Source organism: Coregonus lavaretus, assembly GCF_964263955.1.
Source record: "Coregonus lavaretus genome assembly, chromosome: 5".
Lineage (NCBI taxonomy): Eukaryota > Metazoa > Chordata > Actinopteri > Salmoniformes > Salmonidae > Coregonus > Coregonus lavaretus.
In genome coordinates, this window is record NC_139992.1 from 18,896,872 (window position 1) to 18,918,301 (window position 21,430).

The window sequence follows — 21,430 nt, forward strand, 5'->3', positions numbered from 1 at the left end:
GTAACTCTGTATTCCGGAATAAATCCTGTTATTCTGTGATTTACCCTCCTGCGCCTGACTCCTTCAAATCACCCATCACATCCAGATTGTAAGGCAACAAAATAGGAAAAATGCCAAGGGGGGTGAATACTTTCGCAAGCCACTGTAGATAAATGGGGAGTAATCAAGGTAGTGATGAAGTCCAGGTGTGATGAAGTCCCCCCTGACGCGCGGTTCCAGCCACAGGGGGACGGCGGCCAGGGGGACGGCCCCGAGGGCGAGGAGCGGGCCGGTCCGGACAGCGAAGAAGGAAATATCTGATGATGTTGGGATCTAGAATGTCGTCCACCGGGACCCAACACCGCTCCTCTGGACTGTACCCCTCCCAGTCCACCAGGTACTGGAGCCGACCCCCACGACGTCGGGAGCCCAGGAGGGATTTGACGGCATAGGCGGGGCACCCCTCGAGGAATCGGGCCCACTCCCCCTGTCGGTCCTTTCGACGTATCGGTGGTGGGGGCTCCCATCTGATGGGCGAAATAGAGGGAGCACTGGAGTAGGAAGCCACGGCATTTAGATGGAGTCCCATCATATTTGTCCGGGAGGGACAATCGGACATCGTTGACCTGGGAGGACTGCTGGATGGGCTGGGGTGCTAGCTCGCTGGGTCGACTCGTGGTAGAGAATCCTCCGCTAGTTGGAGGTGACGCCCCTTGGGTAATGTCGAGGTGTTGAAGAACGCGGAGGACCTCATCTATAGTCGTCCCCAGTTGCGGCAGCTGGTCGTGGTGTTTGCAAAGTAGGCGTCCCTGTTCACCTACCATCTGGGAGATGTCTTGATTACCTGCTGCTTCCATTTGTAGAGGCAGTATTCCGTAACGGAGACGCAGGGAGTCAGGAAACAGGTGCAGTAAGTGAGTTTAATGATAACGTACATGGAGAGATACAAAACAAATTTACTTGGTTAATATGATCAGTTATCATTTGATGAATTCCAAACACAACATGTTGAGACGTATTCTTTTAAATAGAAGCAATTCCAGATGAGTTATAGCCGTTGCGGTAATGACGCAGAATATTCTCTTATCTTGACATATTCAAAGTTACTTTTCTTGAAGGTGGTGATAAATCCAGCCTGGTCACCCGTCATACAAGTCAGTATTTGACGTCCCTCCATGTCTGAGGACATCAGGAGATGACGTGGAAACCGGCCACTAGGGGCAACAGTGAGCGCTGTTACCTTCAAGAGTCGGCTGGAGTGGTGTAAAGCTCACCTCCATTAGACTCTGAAGCAGTGGAATTGTGTTCTCTGGAGTGATGTGTCACGCTTCACCATCTGGCAGTCCGACAGACGAACGCTACCTGCCCCAATGCATAGTGTCCAACTGTAAAGTTTGGTGGAGGAGGAATAATATTCTGGGGCTGTTTTTCATGATTCGGGCTAGGCCCCTTAGTTCCAGTGAAGAGAAATCTTAACGCTAAAGCATACATTGACATTCTAGATGATTCTGTGCTTCCAACTTCGTGGCAACTGAAGACAGTGTGTTGTGGTAGCCAGGTGGACCTCATGACATACAGTACATTCGTAAAGTATTCAGATCACTTGAATTTTTCCACATTTCGTTACATTACAGCCTTATTCTAAAATAGATTAAAATGTATTTTTAGAAAACAATAGAAAACATGAAAACATAGACAGTATAAAAAACATTAGCTGTAAGCAAAACATCATTCACATTAAACACCTTGCGTTTCTATAAAACACAAAGGGCATATTTTACTTGCCGTTGCAATAAGAAATAGATTTCACACAAAGTTATAGAAAATAAGTATTAACAGGTGTGATGATGATGATGACCCTTACGATTCCTACCACATCCTGTATTAGGAGGAAACTCACACTAAAAAATAATTGTCTGCAAGACAATAATATTCAATCATCCTATTGGCAAGGTAATCATTCAGAATCCTTTAAGAGTGACCAGCTGTTCCACACCGGTATCAGTCACACATAAATAACTGGATTCAATAATTTTTCATGAAAATGTGTTGAGAGAGTCAGGTACCAGAAGTCCTTTCATTCAACAGATTTCCTCGTTATGTCTAACACTGTCCTCTCCAAAGCCCATCCATCCCATCACAACTTCATCAGGCTGTTCTTCTCTGGTCACCTCGTCCTCGTGCCCCTCACTGGCATATAATACCTCAGTTCCTTCCAGAAGCGTGAGGACAAGGAAAGAGAGGGTGAGGAGAGAGGGGACGAAGCCAGCTCCCCTCTCTTCTCCTCCACCTCCTCCTCTTCTCCCCACCTCCCACACCTCAACCCTCTGCTACTCTTCCACCAGCAGACGGCGCCCTGGCGCTCCCGGAGGTGGCGCACCGACTCGGGGAAGAGGGTCAGCTGTGTGGGGGAGACCTCCTCCAGCTCCACAAGGACCACCTTAAGGGAGCCCTCCAACAGGGCACGGTGCATGGCCGTCTGCCTCTCGAAGCTCTGCCAGGCCTCCAGGACACCACTGCTGCTGTCACTGTGGCTTCCACTGCAGAACGTAGAGCCAGAGTAGACCAGGAGGAGACGCCGGCTTGCCAGCATGCTCTCCTCCACTGCATCTACTATGGCTAGAGAGGGAGGAGGGAGGAGAAGAGGGGGAAAGGGAGGAGGGAGGAGAAGAGGGGGAAAGGGAGGAGAGAGGAGGGAGGAGAAGAGGGGGAAAGGGAGGAGGGAGGAGAAGAGGGGGTCAGGGAGCAGGGAAAATTGTTATTAAAACATTGTTCTACCATTGAAATGGTTTCTGAAGGTCTTTATGATTTCAGAAAGGTTTCACATATTTCATCATCATGCTACTTATGTACTAATGCCAAGGCTAACTTAGTCTTCTGGAACCTGGAGCCTCAGGGTCGAGCTGAGATGTCATACCTTCCCCTGGTAGGCTGTCCCGGCCCAGTATGAACAGCCTGTAGCCACACCTCCCCTCCAGAACCTGGGGCAACATGTGGAGGGCAAACATCTCTGCCTCCCCACAGGCTCCGCCCCCATCCCCAAACAGACGGGGGTATGCCACGTACGCATCATACAACTTCCCATCAGAGTCTGCCACATGCAGGATAGGGACAGGTAAAACAAAATAGATGTGTTAGTGCTGGGCTAGAGCAAAAGCCTCCACAAACCTGCCTAACAGAGGAGGCTTGGTTATTTATGACACCATAGTTGCTTGTGTTTTATGGTTACATGGCCTATTTAGTGCCTTGTATCAAACTTCCTCTCTGTTTCCTCTGAGTCATGGAAAATGCTGTGCTTGCATAGCTGTGGGATGTGCTACAATACATTGCTACACTTGCTACTGATTTTACTTGTGGTCAGGTGGGGAGTGGGAAACAAGTGTTGGATTCTAGCTTGGAATATACTTATTCATGTTACCATATTAGAACCGGGTGTATGGAAAGTTACTGAGTGAGAAAGGGGAGTGCAGAGCTTACATTCTGTTGGAAAATGTTATTCTTAAATCTCATGTACCCTATGGAGAGAGGCAAAGGGCAACAGTCTGGTTTCAGTCACTGCTAAGGTAGGACAGCCGTGGAGTAGGGAGGAGTGAGGAATTCGGCCCGAGGTCAGGTCAGATGAAGTGAGGAGGAACAGTCAGTCCTGTCACACACATACAGTTGAAGTCGGAAGTTTACATACCCCTTAGCCAAATACATTTAAACTCAGTTTTTCACAATTCCTGACATTTAATCCTAGTAAAAATTCCCTGTCTTAGGTCAGTTAGGATCACCACTTTATTTTAAGAATGTGAAATGTCAGAATAATAGTAAAGAGAATGATTTATTCAGCTTTTATTTATTTCATCACATTCCCAGTGGGTCAGAAGTTTACATACACTCAATTAGTATTTGGTAGCATTGCCTTTAAATTGTTTAACTTGGGTCAAACGTTTCGGGTAGCCTTCCACAAGCTTCCCACAATAAGTTGGATGACTTTTGGTCCATTCCTCCTGACAGAGCTGGTGTAAGAGGCCTCCTTGCTCGCACACGCTTTTTCAGTTCTGCCCATAATGTTCTATAGGATTGAGGTCAGGGCTTTGTGGTGGCCACTCCAATACCTTGACGTTGTTGTCCTTAAGCCATTTTGCCACAACTTTGGAAGTATGCTTGGGGTCATTGTCCATTTGGAAGACCCATTTGCGACCAAGCTTAAACTTCCTGACTGATGTCTTAAGATGTTGCTTCAATACATCCACATAATTTTCCTTCCTCATGATGCTATCTACTTTGTGAAGTGCACCAGTCCCTCCTGCAGCAAAGCACCCTCACAGCATGATGCTGCCACCCCCGTGCTTCACAGTTGGGATGGTGTTCTTCAGCTTGCAAGCCAACTTTAAAGGCACAGTCAACTTAGTGTATGTAGACTTCTGACCCACTGGAATTGCTGTGAATTATATGTGAAATAATCTGTCTGTAAACAATTGTTGGAAAAATTACTTGTGTCATGCACAAAGTAGATGTCCTAACCGACTTGCCAAAACTATAGTTTGTTAAAAAGAAATTTGTGGAGTGGTTGTAAAACAAGTTTTAATGACTGTATGTAAACTTCCAACTTCAACTGTATATTTCCATGCCCATGAAGGTTCTAGCAGGAGGCTACACCAATGAGAGGAACCAAATACGTTCCTGACTAGCAACAGAGATGTATTGGCTGTCTAGATATGCAAGGGGTTGACTCCGCCTAGTAGGAAGGTATAAATATATGTGATTGTGTAAACATCTTTGTCTTTGCAGCTATATGACCCAGTGGGTGAATAAACTTTGTTTGAGCTTTTTCTAGTTGTCCGTTTGAGTTTTTACTCAGTTTGTTCAGAACCTAACACAAGCAATGCAACATGCGTGTGTGTGTGGGATTAAGTGTGGGCCTGGGGGTTTGTGGGGAGACATGCTGTATGTGCATTTCTGTCTTTATCTGGTGTAGGAATGTATATTTATGTTAGTGCGAGTTTCCATTTCGTGAAAGCACAGTATGCAATGAGTCTGCAGATAGTGTGTGTGTGTGCATGAGTGTGTGCATGTCTACGTGTGCGCGCTCAGGCATGTTTCTATTAATTTTCCATGAGTGTGCTTGCGCAGTATATGTGCGGTAAAGTGTCTCTCATTGCGTACCTGTGTTTGTGTAGAGAAGCGGGAACATCCTCCTGAGCGACAGCACGATGTCGATCTTGAAGCGATGGTAAATAACAACACTAACAGTAAACACCAATACAAGACTGGTCAGTAGTACCCCAATAGGGAGCAGATAGTTTGGATCTGTGCAGAAAAAGAGAGAAGATAGCATTTATAACAGTTTTTTCAAAAGTGGTGAGGTTGCAGTTGTTATAATACACTATCAAAACAACGGTAAAGGGACAGGATAATATGTGTGTGATCTCTTTTGAAACACCTTTATGTTATCCTCCAGACAGTATTGTCTAACCTGTAGGCTGTAGTATGAAGAAGGCTAAAGAAATGCCTCTGTCACTGGAAACCAAACACGTGTAGTTGATGTAAAAGTCTTCCTCTTCCACCATCAAGAAATTCAAATGACGCTCCAACCATACACCCTTCTCCTCTTCTTCTCTCCACTCCCTGGTTTGGGGGGGGGGGGGGGGGGGGAAGACAGACAAGTTCCCCCTTGTGAACGCACAATCAAACCATCATGGCAACAGTTAACATAACATACACTGTTATTGGCGCCTGAGGGGATGGGTGCCGTTTTACAGGCTCCTAACCAACTGTGCTATTTTGTGTGGTTTTTTGCATTGTTTGTAACCTTTTTTGTACATAATGTTGCTGCTACCGTCTCTTATGACCGAAAATAGTTTCTGGATATCAGAACAGTGATTATTCACCTCAAACTGCACAAATATATTTTTTTTAATGAGTCTTACAGAAGGGATATACTGTTTCTCCGAGACCAGGCCCAAATCCCGTCATTCGTGTGAAGAAAAGACAGAGGTACAGGGGGCGGAGATCGGGTGCCTTGTGAGAATTATTCGGCGAGTGGGGAACCCGCCTCTACCTTCCGTTCTATTGGCCAACGTGCAATCACTGGAGAATAAACTGGATGAGCTCCGTTCTAGACTATCCTACCAACGGGACATTAAAAACTGTAATAGCTTATGTTTCACCAAGTTGTGGCTGAACGACGACACGGATAATATACAGTTGGCTGGATTTCCGTGCATCGGCAGGACAGAAGCGGCGCTCCTAGTGGCCAGGAACTTTAATGCAGGCAAACTTAAATCCATTTTACCTCATTTCTACCAGCATATCACATCTGCAACCAGAGGGAAAAAACCCTAGACCACTTTTACTCCACACACAGTGATGCATACAAAGCTCTCCTTTGCCCTCCATTTGGCAAATCTGACCATAATGCTATCCTGCTGATTCCTGCTTTCAAGCAAAAACTAAAGCAGGAAGTACCAGTGACTCGCTCAATATCAGAAGACGCGGATGCTACGCTACAGGACTGTTTTGCTAGCACAGACTGGAAGAAATCCCGCTATGCCATCAGACTAACCATCAAACAGGCAAAGCGTCAATACAGGACTAGGATTGAATCCTACTACACCGGCTCTGATACTCGTCAGATGTGGCAGGGCTTGCAAACTATTACGGATTACAAAGGGAAACCCAGCAGCGAGCTGCCCAGTGACGCGAGCCTATTAGATGGGCTAAATGCCTTTTATGCTCGCTTCGGGGCAAGCAACACTGAAGCATGCATGAGAGCACCAGCTGTTCCGGACGACTGTGTGATCACGCTCTCCGTAGCCTTTAAACAGGTCAACATTCACAAGGCCGCGGGGCCAGACGGATTACCAGGACGTGTACTCAGATCCTGCGTGGACAAACTGGCAAGTGTCTTCACTGACATTTTCAACCTTTCCCTGAGCAAGTCTGTAACACCTACATGTTTCAAGCAGACCACCATAGTCCCTGTGCCCAGAAAAGCGAAGGTAACCTGCCTAAATGACTACCGTCCCGTAGCACGTCGGTAGCCATGATGTTCTTTGAAAGGCTGGTCATGGCTCACATCAACACCATCATCCCGGAAACCCTAGACCCACTCAAATTTGCATCCCGCCCCCATGGATCCACAGATGACGCAATCTCAATCGCACTCCACACTGCCCTTTCCCACCTGGACAAAAGGAACACCTATGTGAGAATGCTGTTCATTGACTACAGTTCAGCGTTCAACACCATAGTGCCTACAAAGTTCATCACTAAGCTAAGGACCCTGGGACTAAACACCTCCCTCTGCAACTGGATCTTGGACTTCCTGACGGGCCGCCCCCAGGTGGTAAGGGTAGGCAACAACACATCTGCCAAGCTGATCCTCAACACTGGGGCCCCTCAGGGGTGCATGCTTAGTCCCCTCCTGTACTCCCTGTTCACCCATGACTGCGTGGCCAAGCACGACTCCAACACCATCATTAAGTTTGCTGACGACACAACAGTGGTAGGCCTGATCACCGACAACGATGAGACAGCCTAAAGGGAGGAGGTCAGAGACCTGGCAGTGTGGTGCCAGGACAACAACCTCTCCCTCAACGTGATCAAGACAAAGGAGCTATCGTGGACTACAGGAAAAGGAGGGCCAAACACGCTCCTATTCACATCGACAGGGCTGTAGTGGAGCTGGTCGAGAGTTTCAAGTTCATTTGTGTCAACATTAATCAAATGGCCACCTGGACTATCTACATTGACACCCCCCTCCCTTTGTTTTTACACTGCTGCTACTCGCTGTTTATTATCTATGCATAGTCACTTTACCCCTACCTACATGTACAAATTACTTCGACTAACCTGTACCCCCGCACATTGACTCGGTACCGGTACACCCTGTATTTAGCCTCGTTATTGTTATTTTATTGTGTTACTTGTTATTTGATTTTTTACTTTATTTTATTTAGTAAATATTTTCTTAACTCTATTTCTTGAACTGCATTGTTGGTTAAGGGCCTGTAAGTAAGCATTTCACGGTAAGGTCTACACCTGTTGTATTCGACGCATGTGACAAATAAAATGTGATTCGATTAGATTTTGTGAAGTTCCAAAGTTTCAAAGCAAGCACTATGTATTAAGGTATATGGAGCCTATCTTAATCTCAGTAGTATACCTGATACGATACCAACAGTTTAGATACTATACAGTAGAACATCCATCTGGATGACACAGAATACAGGCATATACAGTGCCGTGAAAAAGTATTTTCTCCTTTCTGATTTTCTCTATTTTTGCATATTTTTTATACTGAATGTTATCAGATCTTCAACCAAAACCTAATATTAGATAAAGGAACCTGAGTGTACAAATAACAAACCCAAAAATTATACTTATTTTATTTATTTAATTAACAAAGTTATGCAAGTGTGAAAAAGTAACTGCCCCCTTACACTCAACAACTGGTTGTGCCACCTTTAGCTGCAATGACTGCAACCAAATGCTTCCTGTAGTTGTTGATCAGTCTCTCACATCGCTGTGGAGGAATTTGGCCAACTCTTGCATGCAACATTTTTGGGTTTTCAAGCGTGAACTGCTAGTTTCAAGTCCTACCACAACATCTCAATTGGAATTGGGTCTGGACTTTGACTAGTAAATTACAAAACTTCAAATGTGTTGCTTTTTAACCATTTTCAAGTAAACTTGATTATGTGTTTTGGATCATTGTCTTGCTACATGACCCAGCTGTGCTTCAGCTTCAGCTCACAGACAGATGGCCTTCCATTCTCCTGTAGAACGTAATGGGACCCATGTCGTCCAAAAAGCTATACTTTTGACTCATCTGTCCATAGAACATTCTTCAAATAGTCTTGATGATTCAGGTGCTTTTTGGCAAACTTGAGTCAACTTTTTGGATGAGATGGGTCCCATTATGTCTGGCGAAAAGCTAACACTGCATTACACAGTAAGAACTTCATACTGTAAGTCAAGCATGGTGGTGGTATTGTGATGGTTTGGGGATGCTTTGCTGCCTCAGGACCTGGACGACTTGCCTTAATAGAAAGAACCATGAATTCTGCTCTGTATCAGAGAATTCTACAGGAGAATGTCATGCCATCCGTCTGTGAGCTGAAGCTGAAGCGCAGCTGGGTCATGCAGCAAGACAATGATCCAAAACACACAATCAAGTCTACATGTAAATGGTTAAAAAGCAACACATTTGTAGAATTCTTACAGTGTGTATTGCGATACTGTTGTGTTGTCTCAACCTACCTTTGTGATTCCTGAAAGATGCGTTCTGAGACAATTTTGGAAATTGAGTTTTTGCTAGCTTTCCAATTCAAATCCGTGCAACTTTTATTCCCCACACTCGGCACAAACACCCGACACATCTTACTGAAGGAAGAACCTAGGGGGCAAACATTGAATTCTTTATTTGGATCATGAATGAAAATAAATAATAAACTCACGCACGCACGCACGCACGCGCACACACACACACACACACACACACACACACACACATTCTCTAGTGGTTTACTCACCCAGATCTGCTTTGATGATCTCATTGGCAGGTTCAACCACTTTGGGCTCCAGGCAATACTGCACTGAAATTATGACAATGATTCATAAACATCATAGAAAGACACAGAAATATTCAGTCACCTGACCCTATAGAAAACAACCCTTTCTAAGCTCTCAAAGAGCAAAGTTTCAAAGCAGCCTCCATGAACTCATAACCTCTGATTCAGGGTCATATACAGTGCCTTCAGAAAGTATTCACACTCCTTGACTTTTTCCACGTTTTGTTGTGTTACAGCTTGAATTTGAAATTGATGCAATTTAGATTTTTGTATCAATGGCCTACACACAATACCCCATAATGTCAAAGTGGAATGTTTTTAGAAATGTTTACAAATTAATTAAAAATGATGAAATGTCTTGAGTCAAGAAGTATTCAATGCCTTAGTTATGGCAGGCCTAAATAAGTTCAGGAGTAAAATGTTGCTTAACAAGTCACATAAGTTGCATGGACTCACTCTGTGTCACGCCCTGGCTCTAGGGACTCTTTTATGTTGAGCCAGGGTGTGTAGAGTCTATGTTTTGTGTTCATTGTTTCAGTATCTAGTTCATGTGTTTCTGTGTTGGCCGGGGTGGTTCTCAATCAGAGGCAACGGGAATCAGCTGTTGCTTGTTGTCTCTGATTGGGACCCATACATAGGCAGCCATTTGGCAGTTGTGTTTTGTGGGATCTTGTTCCGTGTTGGTTTGTGTTTGTTACCAAGGACTTCACGTATCGTTTTGTTGTTTTTGTTCGTGTGGTGAATATAAATAAAGTATGTTCGCATTCCATGCTGCACCTTCCAGGAGCAGGAGCAGACAGCCTGGACTTGGGAGGAGATCCAGGCCGGTATGGATCGCCGTCCGTGGGAGGAGACGGTGGAGGCGCGCCGTAGAGAGTAGCAGCGGCGCCAACCGGGCCGACGTCGGACACGCAAGAGGCAACCCCAATACATTTTTAGGGGGGGCACACGGCATGGACGATGGGGCTGCTGGAGGCAGCTACAGGGCGAGGTTGGGGATTAGGAGAGGAGGCCACCGGGTTTGGGGGGCCGGAAGGGAGGTTGGCGGAAACTAGAGGTAGAGCAGAGCCAACTCCCCGTACTAAGGCTAGGCAGTGTGAGACAGGGCAGGTTCCGAGATATGCGGAGCTGCGTACTGTGCCGCGAGTGGTCCGGCACAGTCCGGTTCGTCCTGTGCGAGCACCACGCACGTGTCGTGCTAAGGTGGGCATGCAGCCAGGACGGAGTGTGCCGGCTCAACGCTCGTGGCCTCCAGTACCCCTCCTCGGTCCCGGATATCCTGCGCCAGTGTCACGTGTTGTTGTGCCAGTACGTGTACACAGCCCTGTACGTCCTGTGCTGATGCCTCACACAGAGTGTGTTAAGATAGGCATTCAGCCAGGACGGGTTGTGTCAGCTCTTCGCTCCAGACCTCCAGTCCGTCTCCACAGCCCGGTCCGGCCTGTTCCTGCCCCTCGTACCAAGACTGTGGTGCGCGTCGCTAGCCCGGCCCGGCCCATTCCTGCTCCCCGCACCAAGACAGTGGTGCGCGTCGTCAGCCCGGCCCGGCCGGTTCCTGCTCCCCGCACCAAGCCAATGGTGCGCGTTGCCAGCCCGGCCCGGCCTGTTCCTGCCCCTCGCACCAAGCCTATGGTGCGCGCCGCCAGCCCGGTACGGCATGTTCCTGCTCCCCGCACCAAGCCTATGGTGCGCGTCGCCAGCCCGGCCCGGCCCGTTCCTGCTCCCCGCACCAAGTCAGTGGTGCGCGTCGCCAGCCCGGCCCGGCCCGTTCCTGCTCCCCGCACCAAGCCTGTGGTGCTCATCGTCAGCCCGGTCCGGCCCGTTCCTGCTCCCCGCACCAAGTCAGTGGTGCGCGTCATCAGCCCGGTCCTGCCCGTTCCTGCTCCCCGCACCAAGTCAGGGGTGCGCGTCGTCAGCCCGGTCCGGCCCATTCCTGCTCCCCGCACCAAGCCTGTGGTGCGCGTCGTCAGTCCGGCACAGCCCGTGCCCGTTTCACCGGTGCCTGGTCAGGTACCGGTCAGCTGCTCCACACCGGAGCCTAAGCAATCCGCTCCACCGATGTCCAGTCCAGCTCCAGCCAGCGGGGCCAGACCAGACCAGGGGCACTACGGGGGGGTTATTAGAGGGTGGTGGTCACGCCTGGAGCCGGATCCGCCTCCGAGGAGGAATGCCCACCCGGCCCTCCCCTGTTCGGTTTATGTTGGCGCGGTCGCAGTCCGCGCCTTTGGGGGTGGGTACTGTCACGCCCTGGCTCTAGGGACTCTTTTATGTTGAGCCAGGGTGTGTAGAGTCTATGTTTTGTGTTCATTGTTTCAGTATCTAGTTCATGTGTTTCTGTGTTGGCCGGGGTGGTTCTCAATCAGAGGCAACGAGAATCAGCTGTTGCTTGTTGTCTCTGATTGGGACCCATACTTAGGCAGCCGTTTGGCAGTTGTGTTTTGTGGGATCTTGTTCCGTGTTGGTTTGTGTTTGTTACCAAGGACTTCACGTATCGTTTTGTTGTTTTTGTTCGTGTGGTGAATATAAATAAAGTATGTTCGCATTCCACGCTGCGCCTTGGTCCGCTCCTTTTGACGATCGTGACACTCTGTGTGCAATAACAGTGTTTCAAATGATTTTTGAATGACTACCTCATGTCTGTACCCCACACATACAGTACAATTATATGTAAGGTCCCTAAGTCAAGCAGTGAATTTCAAACACAGATTCAACCACGAAGACCAGGGAGGAAAACCTGGTTCCGTCTGCTTTCCACCAGGCACTGGGAGATGAATTCACCATTCAGCAGGTCAACAACCTTAAACACAAGGCCAAATCTACACTGAAGTTGCTTACGAAGAATACAGTGAATGTTCCTGAGTGGCCGAGTTACAGTTTAGACTTAAATCTGCTTGAAAATCTATGGCAAGACCTGAAAATGGTTGTCTAGCAATGATCAACAACCAACTTGACAGATCTTGAAGAATTTTGAAAAGAATAATGGGGAAATGTTGCACAATCCAGGTGTGGAAAGCTCTTAGACACTTACCCAGAAATACTCACAGCTGTAATCTCTGCCAAAGGTGATTCTAACATATATTGACTCAGGGAGTTGAATACTTATGTAATCAGATATATTAGTGTTCTATTTTTCTATTTTTTTCTATTTTTAATGTTAGACTTTTTCTTACACTTTGACATTACAGGGTATTTTGTGTAGATTGTTAACAAAAAATGACTATTAAATCCCTTTTAATCCCACTATGTAACACAACAAGATGTGGAGAAAGTCAACGGGTGTGAATACTTTCTGAAGGCACTGTATCTCTGTAATGGCTGTGGTAAGGATTGGGGGTATATGGTAATAATCTGTGGTTAGGGACAACTTTTATGAGCTGTGCCAACAAAACTCACCGTCCACCATACCGTTGATGGTCTCTGAGATCCTGCCGCTGAGCCCTTCCAAGTTAAAGGTCATGGTGCAGGTGTAGAACGCATGGTCCTCAGGGATGACCGCTTTTACTAGGAGTAACTCCGTAACACTGTTATTGACATAGCTAAACCTGTTCCACAATGGGTCATCTTTCACAATGGGTTCACAGCCCTGAAAGGTTTAAAGTAGAAATCCACACTGAAAGGTAGTGGTAATGGAATGGAATATCATAGTAATGGAATATGGCTAATAAAACAAAATGAATACACAATTACAGATAAGTTGTGATAATGTCTTACCTTAGAAGACCTACTCTCAGAACAATTCAATGCAGTACAATGTGTGAGAGCAATGAACAATGTAAAGAGTATATACCGTATCTGATGGAACATTGTTCAAATGTAGTCACTAGTAGTAATAACCCCATATTCCTATAGTTTTAAACACAAATTAAGAATACATAGAGACAGACTGAATGACTGAAAAGAAAGAGTTCAAACAGGCTTTCCAGCACTGTCAGGCAGGGGCAGACTGGGACCAGAAATCCGCCCTGGCATTTCTGACACACCAGACCATTTTTCCCTTGAGGCCCCGACATTGGCCCATTTTCTTTCATTGAGGCCCCCAAAAGGCCCATTTTTGTCACTGTGGACCCCGTTATTACATTTAAATTTTTTACATTTTAGTCATTTAGCAGACGCTCTTATCCAGAGTGACTTACAGTTAGTGAGTGCATACATTTTCATACTGGCCCCCCGTGGGGAACGAACCCACAACCCTGGCGTTGCAAGCGCCATGCTCTACCAACTGAGCTACAGGGGACTACATCATGTCCAAATGTATCTCAAATTGATTTGAACATGATTACATTTTACGTTTTAGTCATTTAGCAGACGCTCTTATCCAGAGCGACTTACAGTTAGTGAGTGCATACATTTTTCATACTGATGCGCGACAAATGCCAATATCGGTCAAATGACTTGAATGAGATTTGTGCCACAAATGCCAAAACGCTTCCATGTGACAACAGTGCAAGGGAAACCAAACCAAAGCACGTTGTTGTTATACCTTGTCCATAGACTGGCCTACAGGGTAAGGAAACCAATGTCATTGTAATTTGGGTGAACTTTGGGTGAACTAATTTGGTTATTAGCCAGATAATTATAATTATGTAAAAAAATTAAATAAATGACAATCCCATTGGGCTAAAAATGTATCAGCCCATCCGGCATGGCCAGTCCACCCCTGCTGTCAGGCGTTCCCTCTCAACACTCTCCCATTGCACTGCACTGTCTGTTTACCCCATAGGACTCACCTTGTACCACTGAATGGAGTAATTGTCCACTTCCCTGATATGGTCACTCAATGGGCAGTTCAGAAAACCGGTGTCTTTGTTGGTCAGGACCTGGTCGGCCTTTTCTGGTCGACCGCATTCTTCTGGGTTGGTGTGGTTCACAATCAGTAAGGCCGATTTCTTATAGCACTGGGAGGGTAGTCTGTTTATCAAAGGTAACAGGAAAGATTTACAGCACACACACACACACACACACACACAGCAGACAAAAGTATTGCCCCTACCTCACAACACACTCATAGTTTCCAGCATCCTCCATCGCGATGTTAAAAATCCACAGTGTCTTTCCCCGCGGCAGAGTCTTTCTTGTCTCCCTGGTCAGCTCTCTCCCAGTCCTTGGGTCATACCATGAGATGTTATAGGGGATGCTGCGGTAGTCAAACACATTGAGGTCCACCAGGGTGGATGTTAACATGGCAGCATCACCGGAAACTGAAAACACCCGCTCAACCTCTCGTCCTTTGTCCTCACAGAGATCTGCACACAAAGAGTATATAAAGTAAAGTAAAGACAAACATGCGGCACAGGGACTGTTTGCGGACCACCATCTTTTTTATTGAGGCCACCTCTTAAAGAAAAACACATGTTGGAGAAATGATGCACGGCAAAGAAATTATGCAATTATTCCGCGTGTCATGTAGTATGCATAGACAGAGTCTTTACAGAGATGGTCCCTTCAAAATATATCTCTTCACAACAAATTCTCCAGTAAAACAAATAATAACTAAGAACACTGATGGTGTTAAATCAATACTGAAAGTGTTGAGTCTGTGGACCCATATAGACACCAGAACAGTGTTAAATTAACACACTGATTAGTGTAAAGCCTTTTCCAAATATTCCCACAGTGCCTTGCCTTTCAAGCAAATTGTAGAGTTACCACCACTGTAAGTGACAGAGACATGGTTGTTGCATTCATCCATTTTTGGACCTACGGACTTCAAAAAGTGAGATCCTAAATGAATATGTTGTCATAAAATATATATATACATATATATATATTTAACACAATGCCATACAGTGCATTCGGAAAGTATTCAGACCCCTTCACTTGTTCCACATTTTGTTACGTTACAGCCTTAAATAAATGTGTTTTTTCCCTTATCAATCTACACACAATACCCCATATTGACAAAGCAAAAACAGGTTTTACATTTTTTTTGCAAATCAATTAAAAATTAAAAACTGAAATATTACATTTACATAAATATTCAGACCCTTTACTCAGTACTTTGTTGAAGCACCTTTGGCAGCGATTACAGCCTCGAGTCTTCTTGGGTATGATGCCACAAGCTTGGCACACCTGTATTTGGGGAGTTTCTCCCATTCCACTCTGCAGATCCTGTCAAGCTCTGTAAGGTTACATGGGGAGCATCGCTGCACAGCTATTTTCAGGTCTCTCCAGAGCTGTTCGATCGGGTTCATGTCCGGGCTCTGGCTGGGCCACTCAAGGACATTCAGAGGCCTGTCCCGAAGCCACTCCTGCGTTGTCTTGGCTGTGTGCTTAGGGTCGTTGTCCTGTTGGATGGTGAACCATCGCCCCAGTCTGAGGTCTGGAGCAGGTTTTCATCAAGGATCTCTCTTCTGTACTTTGCTCCGTTCACCTTTCCACATCAAGATGCTGCCACCACCATGCTTCACCGTAGGGATGGTATTGGCCAGGTGATGAGTGGTGCCTGGTTTCCTCCAGACGGGACGCTTGGCATTCAGGCCAAAGAGTTCAATCTTGGTTTCATTAGACCAGAGAATCTTGTTTCTCTTGGTCTGTGAGTCCTTAGGTGCCTTTTGGCAAACTCCCGAGTGGCGCAGTGGTCTAAGGCACTGCATCGCAGTGCTAGCTGTGCCACTAGAGATCCTGGTTTGAATCCAGGCTCTGTCGTAGCCGGCCGCGACCGGGAGACCCATGGGGCGGCGCACAATTGGCCCAGCGTCGTGCAGGGTAGGGGAGGGAATGGCCGGCAGGGATGTAGCTCAGTTGGTAGAGCATGGCGTTTGCAACGCCAGGGTTGTGGGATTGATTCCCACGGGGGGCCAAAATCGAGCTCTTTGGGATCAACTCAACTCGCCTTGTTTGGAGGAGGAGGAATGCTGCCTATGACCCCAAGAACACCATCCCGACCGTCAAACATGGAGGTGGAAACATTATGCTTTCTGGGTGTTTTTCTGCTAAGTGTCACGGATTCTGCCGAGGCTGCTCCTCCTCCTTGCTCGGCAGGCTTCGGCGTTCGTCGTCCCCGGAGTACTAGCTACCACCGTTAGATGTTTCGATGTTTGATTGGTTTGGTCTGTCTGTTGCACCTGTGTCCGTTTGTGTCTGATTATGTGTCCTATAAGTTTCCTGCTTTGTGTTTGTTAGTTTGTGTGTTATTTTCCGCCTGTCAGTTGTTGTCGCTTGTGCTGTACTCTGGACTTTGTGTATAGTGACGCACTGTATTTGCGTTGTCGCTCGCCTCCTTGTTGTTGAGGTCCTTTATTTTGTATTGTTATACAGTTAGTAAAGTCTTGTTTGACTCAGCCTATGCGTCCTGCGTCTGACTCCTCAACCGCATCCACATCAACGCTGACACTAAGGGGACAGGACAATTTCACCACATCAAAGGGACGATGGACGGGGCCATGTACCGTCAAATCTTGGGTGAGAACCTCCTTCCCTCAGCCAGGGCATTGAAAATGGGTTGTGGATGGGTATTCCAGCATGACAATGACCCAAAACACACGGCCAAGGCAACAAAGGAGTGGCTCAAGAAGAAGCACATTAAGGTCCTGGAGTGGCCTAGCCAGTCTCCAGACCTTAATCCCATAGAAAATCTGTGGAGGGAGCTGAAGGTTCGAGTTGCCAAACGTCAGCCTCGAAACCTTAATGACTTGGAGAAGATCTGCAAAGAGGAGTGGGACAAAATCCCTCCTGAGATGTGTGCAAACCTGGTGGCCAACTACAAGAAACATCTGACCTCTGTGATTGCCAACAAGGGTTTTGCCACCAAATACTAAGTCATGTTTTGCAGAGGGGTCAAATACTTATTTCCCTCATTAAAATGCAAATCAATTTATAACATTTTTTACATGCATTTTTCTGGATTTTATTGTTGTTATTCTGTCTCTCACTGTTCAAATAAACCTACCATTAAAATGATAGACTGATCATGTCTTTGTCAGTGGGCAAACGTACAAAATCAGCAGGGGATCAAATACTTTTTTCCCTCACTGTAGATTGCACACAGGTGGACTTTTTTAACTAATTATGCGACTTCTGAAGGTAATTGGTTGCACCAGATCTTATTTAGGGCCTTCATAGCAAAGGGGGTGAATACATATGCACGCACCACTTTTCCGTTATTTATTTTTTAGAATTTTTTGAAACAAGTTATTTTTTTCATTTCACTTCACCAATTTGGACTATTTTGTGTATGGCCATTATATGAAATCCAAATAAAAATCCATTTAAATTACAGGTTGTAATGCAACAAAATAGGAAAAACGCCAAGGGGGATGAATACTTTTGCAAGGCACTGTACTTTGGTCATCATACTTTGATCTGCTTTCCTTCAAATATCATCAAATTTCATGAAAAACATGATTTTGAATAGTCTTAAATAGTTACATTTGAATGATAACATGTTCACTTAGGATCTCACTTGGTGAAGTCCATAGGGGAATTTGCTGTGTAGAGGCAATCTGGGGCAGGCCTTTAAGGAAAACAAATTATATTTGACTACAGGAGTCACCACGGTAGTCAACAACCACAGCCCGTGGCAGGCAGGCAGGCAGGCTAATACCTCATACCTCATACCTGGAACAGGGCCAGACACATTCCCCATTCCACCACAGAAAGACTGACTGACATCTCCAGGGCTCTGGTGTTAACTGGATGACTAAAAGGTAAAACATAAAACAACTGTAACGGAGAGAGAAAATGATCACCCGGGGTGAGCAACACTAACCCGGGAGAACTACCCTGCTGCATTCAAACCCTTAACAAGAACACCTGATTCTACTAGATGCTCACCAATATATTGATTAGTTGAATCAAAAAAATCTAATCAAAGTTTATTGCTCGCATACACAGTTTAGCAGATGTTATAGTGGGCGCAGCGAAATGCTTGCATTACTAGATCCTAACAGTTCAGTAAAATGTCAAACATCAGGTGTGTTATAGCAAAAGTGCATACTCAGTAGCTGTCCAGGAGCAGGGTTGGCCATCCCTGGAGTGATGATACTGTGCAGCACAAGAGTCTTGAGGTCAGTGTTTTGAAAGTTAAGATTCCTGTTCCCAGCTGGTCTGGATTGACTCACTGCATGACTTGAGTCTTGGAGTTTTCAATTCCCTCCTTCAATACAAGCTTGGCTCTTTATCAAGGGGGGATGTTTGGTTGACTGGCCAGTTTATACTAAGTCTGACAGACACACTTCACAGTGGAGGTGTATAACTGTTTAACTGTATAACAGCTGTTATTACAACTAAGTTATCAACTGTGAGGTGTCACACTACCTTTGTCCACTTGTAATGAGAGTGATATCAAAAGTACATTCTGCTACTACATGGAGTTTAGTTCGATATCTTTGCTTTATATTGGGTAACATCATAGTGTCTATTCTGGATGATGTGCCATTGACGATATGCATTTAAAAATATATATTTTAGACATTTAGCAGACACTCTTATCCAGAGCAATTAGGGCTAAGTGCCTTGCTCAAGGGCACATCAACAAATTTTTCACCTAGCCGGCTCAGGGATTCGAACCAGCGATCTTTCAGTTACTGGCCCAGCGCTGTTAACTGCTAGGCTACAGTGATAAGGATGTGCCTTGACAGAAGCACTAAAGGATGTGGAAACAAGAGTGCTAGTAGGCGCCAGAATGAAATCTACATCTGTGCTCTAATTTGCCCATGGTTATGACGCCCATCAAACAAGAGTGCTAGTAGGCGCCAGAATCGGATTGATGTTGAGTCGACTATAATGACTGCTTGTGCGATACAGGAAATGATCTCTCTACTTCTCAGCACAACCACCACATCAAAACACACTGATGGAGAGATTAAAACAAAGTGACAGAAAGATAAAGATAGAGAAAGGTGTTCACTAAGATTAAAAATGAATGGTGCCAACAAACGGAGAGAAAGAGGATGGATTAATTAAGTTAGATGTTGGTATTATAATGTGTGCTTTATTATATCTCGATGTGGTCCAATTTGTAGCTACAACTCAGAGCAGTCTCCTTGAAAAACATATATCCTTAGTAGGCCTACATCTGTGCTCCCATTTGCCCATGTTTCTTGGAGATCATTTGTATGGTAACATTTTATGATACTCAACTCATCCTGTGGTATAAGCACATTCATCCAGTAACTGTTTCATAACACCTCAAATTAATGTCACTATACTGAAGGTGTCTGTGCACACTTTGTAAAGCCATATGACATGGTTATGGCGCTCATTATTTAATTAAATAATGTGACACAGAGGTTGGTAAATGACATAAAATTTTATAACATCTGGTTATTTGTAGCATGTAATAACATATGACATAAGTTGTCATGCAGACTGTGTAACAGTTGACATTAGAGCATATGACAACAGTCCACAGTCATCTCCTTTTTCTTGATCAAATTGAGGGAGAGGTTGTTGTCCTGGCACCACACGGCCAGGTCTCTGACCTCCTCCCTATAGGCTGTCTCGTCGTTGTCGGTGATCAGGCCTACCACTGTTGTGTCATCGGCAAACTTAATGATGGTGTTGGAGTCTTGCCTGGCCATTCAGTCATGAGTGAACAGTGAGTACAGGAGGGGACTAAGCACGCACTCCTGAGGGACCCCCGTGTTGAGGATCAGCGTGGCGGATGTGTTGTTACCTACCCTTACCACCTGGGGGCGGCCCATCAGGAAGTCCAGGATCCAGTTGCAGAGGGAAGTGTTTAGTCCCAGGGTCCTTAGCTTAGTGATGAGCTTTGAGGGCACTATAGTGTTGAACGCTGAACTGTAGTCAATGAATAGCATTCGCACATAGGTGTTCCTTTTGTCCAGGTGTGAAAGGGAAGTGTGGAGCGCAATAGAGATTGCATCATCTGTGGATCTGTTGGGGCGGTATGCAAATTGGAGTGGGTCTAGGGTTTCTGGAATAATGGTGTTGATGTGCACCATGACCAGCCTTTCAAAGCACTTCATGGCTACAGACGTGAGTGCTATGGGTCGGTAGTCATTTAGGTAGGTTACGTTAGTGTTCTTGGGCACAGGGACTATGGTGGTCTGCTTGAAACATGTTGGTATTACAGACTCAGACAGGGAGAGGTTGAAAATGTCAGTGAAGACACTTGCCAGTTGGTCAGCGCATGCTCGGAGTACACGTCCTGGTAATCCGTCTGGCCCTGCGGCCTTGTGAATGTTGACCAGTTTAAAAGGTATTACTCACATCGGCTATGGAGAGCGTGATCACACAGTCATTCGGAACAGCTGATGCTCTCATGCATGTTTCAGTGTTGCTTGCCTCGAAGCGAGCATAGAAGTGATTTAGCTCGTCTGGTAGGCTCGTGTCACTGGGCAGCTCGCGGCTGTGCATCCCTTTGTAGTGGAGGGCATAGCGGGATTTCTTATAAGCTTCCGGGTTAGAGTTCTACTCCTTGAAAGCGGCTGCTCTACCCTTTAGCTCAGTGCGGATGTTGCCTGTAATCCATGGCTTCTGATTGCCGTCACTGTGGGGACGACAGAACACAGGAGGATGTTCTTTAATGGAAGCCTTTCAAACAAAATCCATGTAGGATCAGGAATTCCCCAGGGCAGCTGTCTAGACCCCTTGCTTTTTTCCATCTTTACTAACGACATGCCACTGGCTTTGAGTAAAGCCAGTGTGTCTATGTATGCGGATGACTGCGTATTCATATACTGACTCCAGTCGTGTGGAGAGGCAGAACATTGTTGGCGGAGGTACTTCCCTATTTCTTGGTTCAGGCGTTCCGTCTGCCCGTTGTTCTGGGGATGGTACCCGGAGGAGAGGCTGAGGGCGATCCCCAGTCGGTCACAGAAGGCTCGCCACACCCGGGAGACAAACTGGGACCCGCGGTCAGAAACTATGTCCTCCAGAATCCCATACAGACGGAACACCTGCTGGAACATACACTCAGCCAATTCCAT

At 46.0% G+C, this 21,430-nt stretch overlaps 1 protein-coding gene across 1 annotated transcript; it reads right to left on the minus strand.

The window, feature by feature from the left end:
• Positions 1-880: 880 nt before the first annotated feature.
• On the minus strand, positions 881-21,430 carry LOC311128756 (interleukin-1 receptor type 1-like; the record flags this gene model as incomplete). The annotated part of the gene is made up of 11 exons (XM_084161004.1): positions 881-2,598; positions 2,897-3,070; positions 5,131-5,274; positions 5,441-5,592; positions 9,229-9,364; positions 9,501-9,563; positions 12,933-13,122; positions 14,267-14,447; positions 14,530-14,782; positions 21,187-21,268; positions 21,335-21,430. The coding sequence occupies 11 exons, from the start codon at positions 21,428-21,430 to the stop codon at positions 2,147-2,149; spliced, it is 1,923 nt and encodes a 640-aa protein (XP_084017130.1). The 3' UTR covers positions 881-2,146.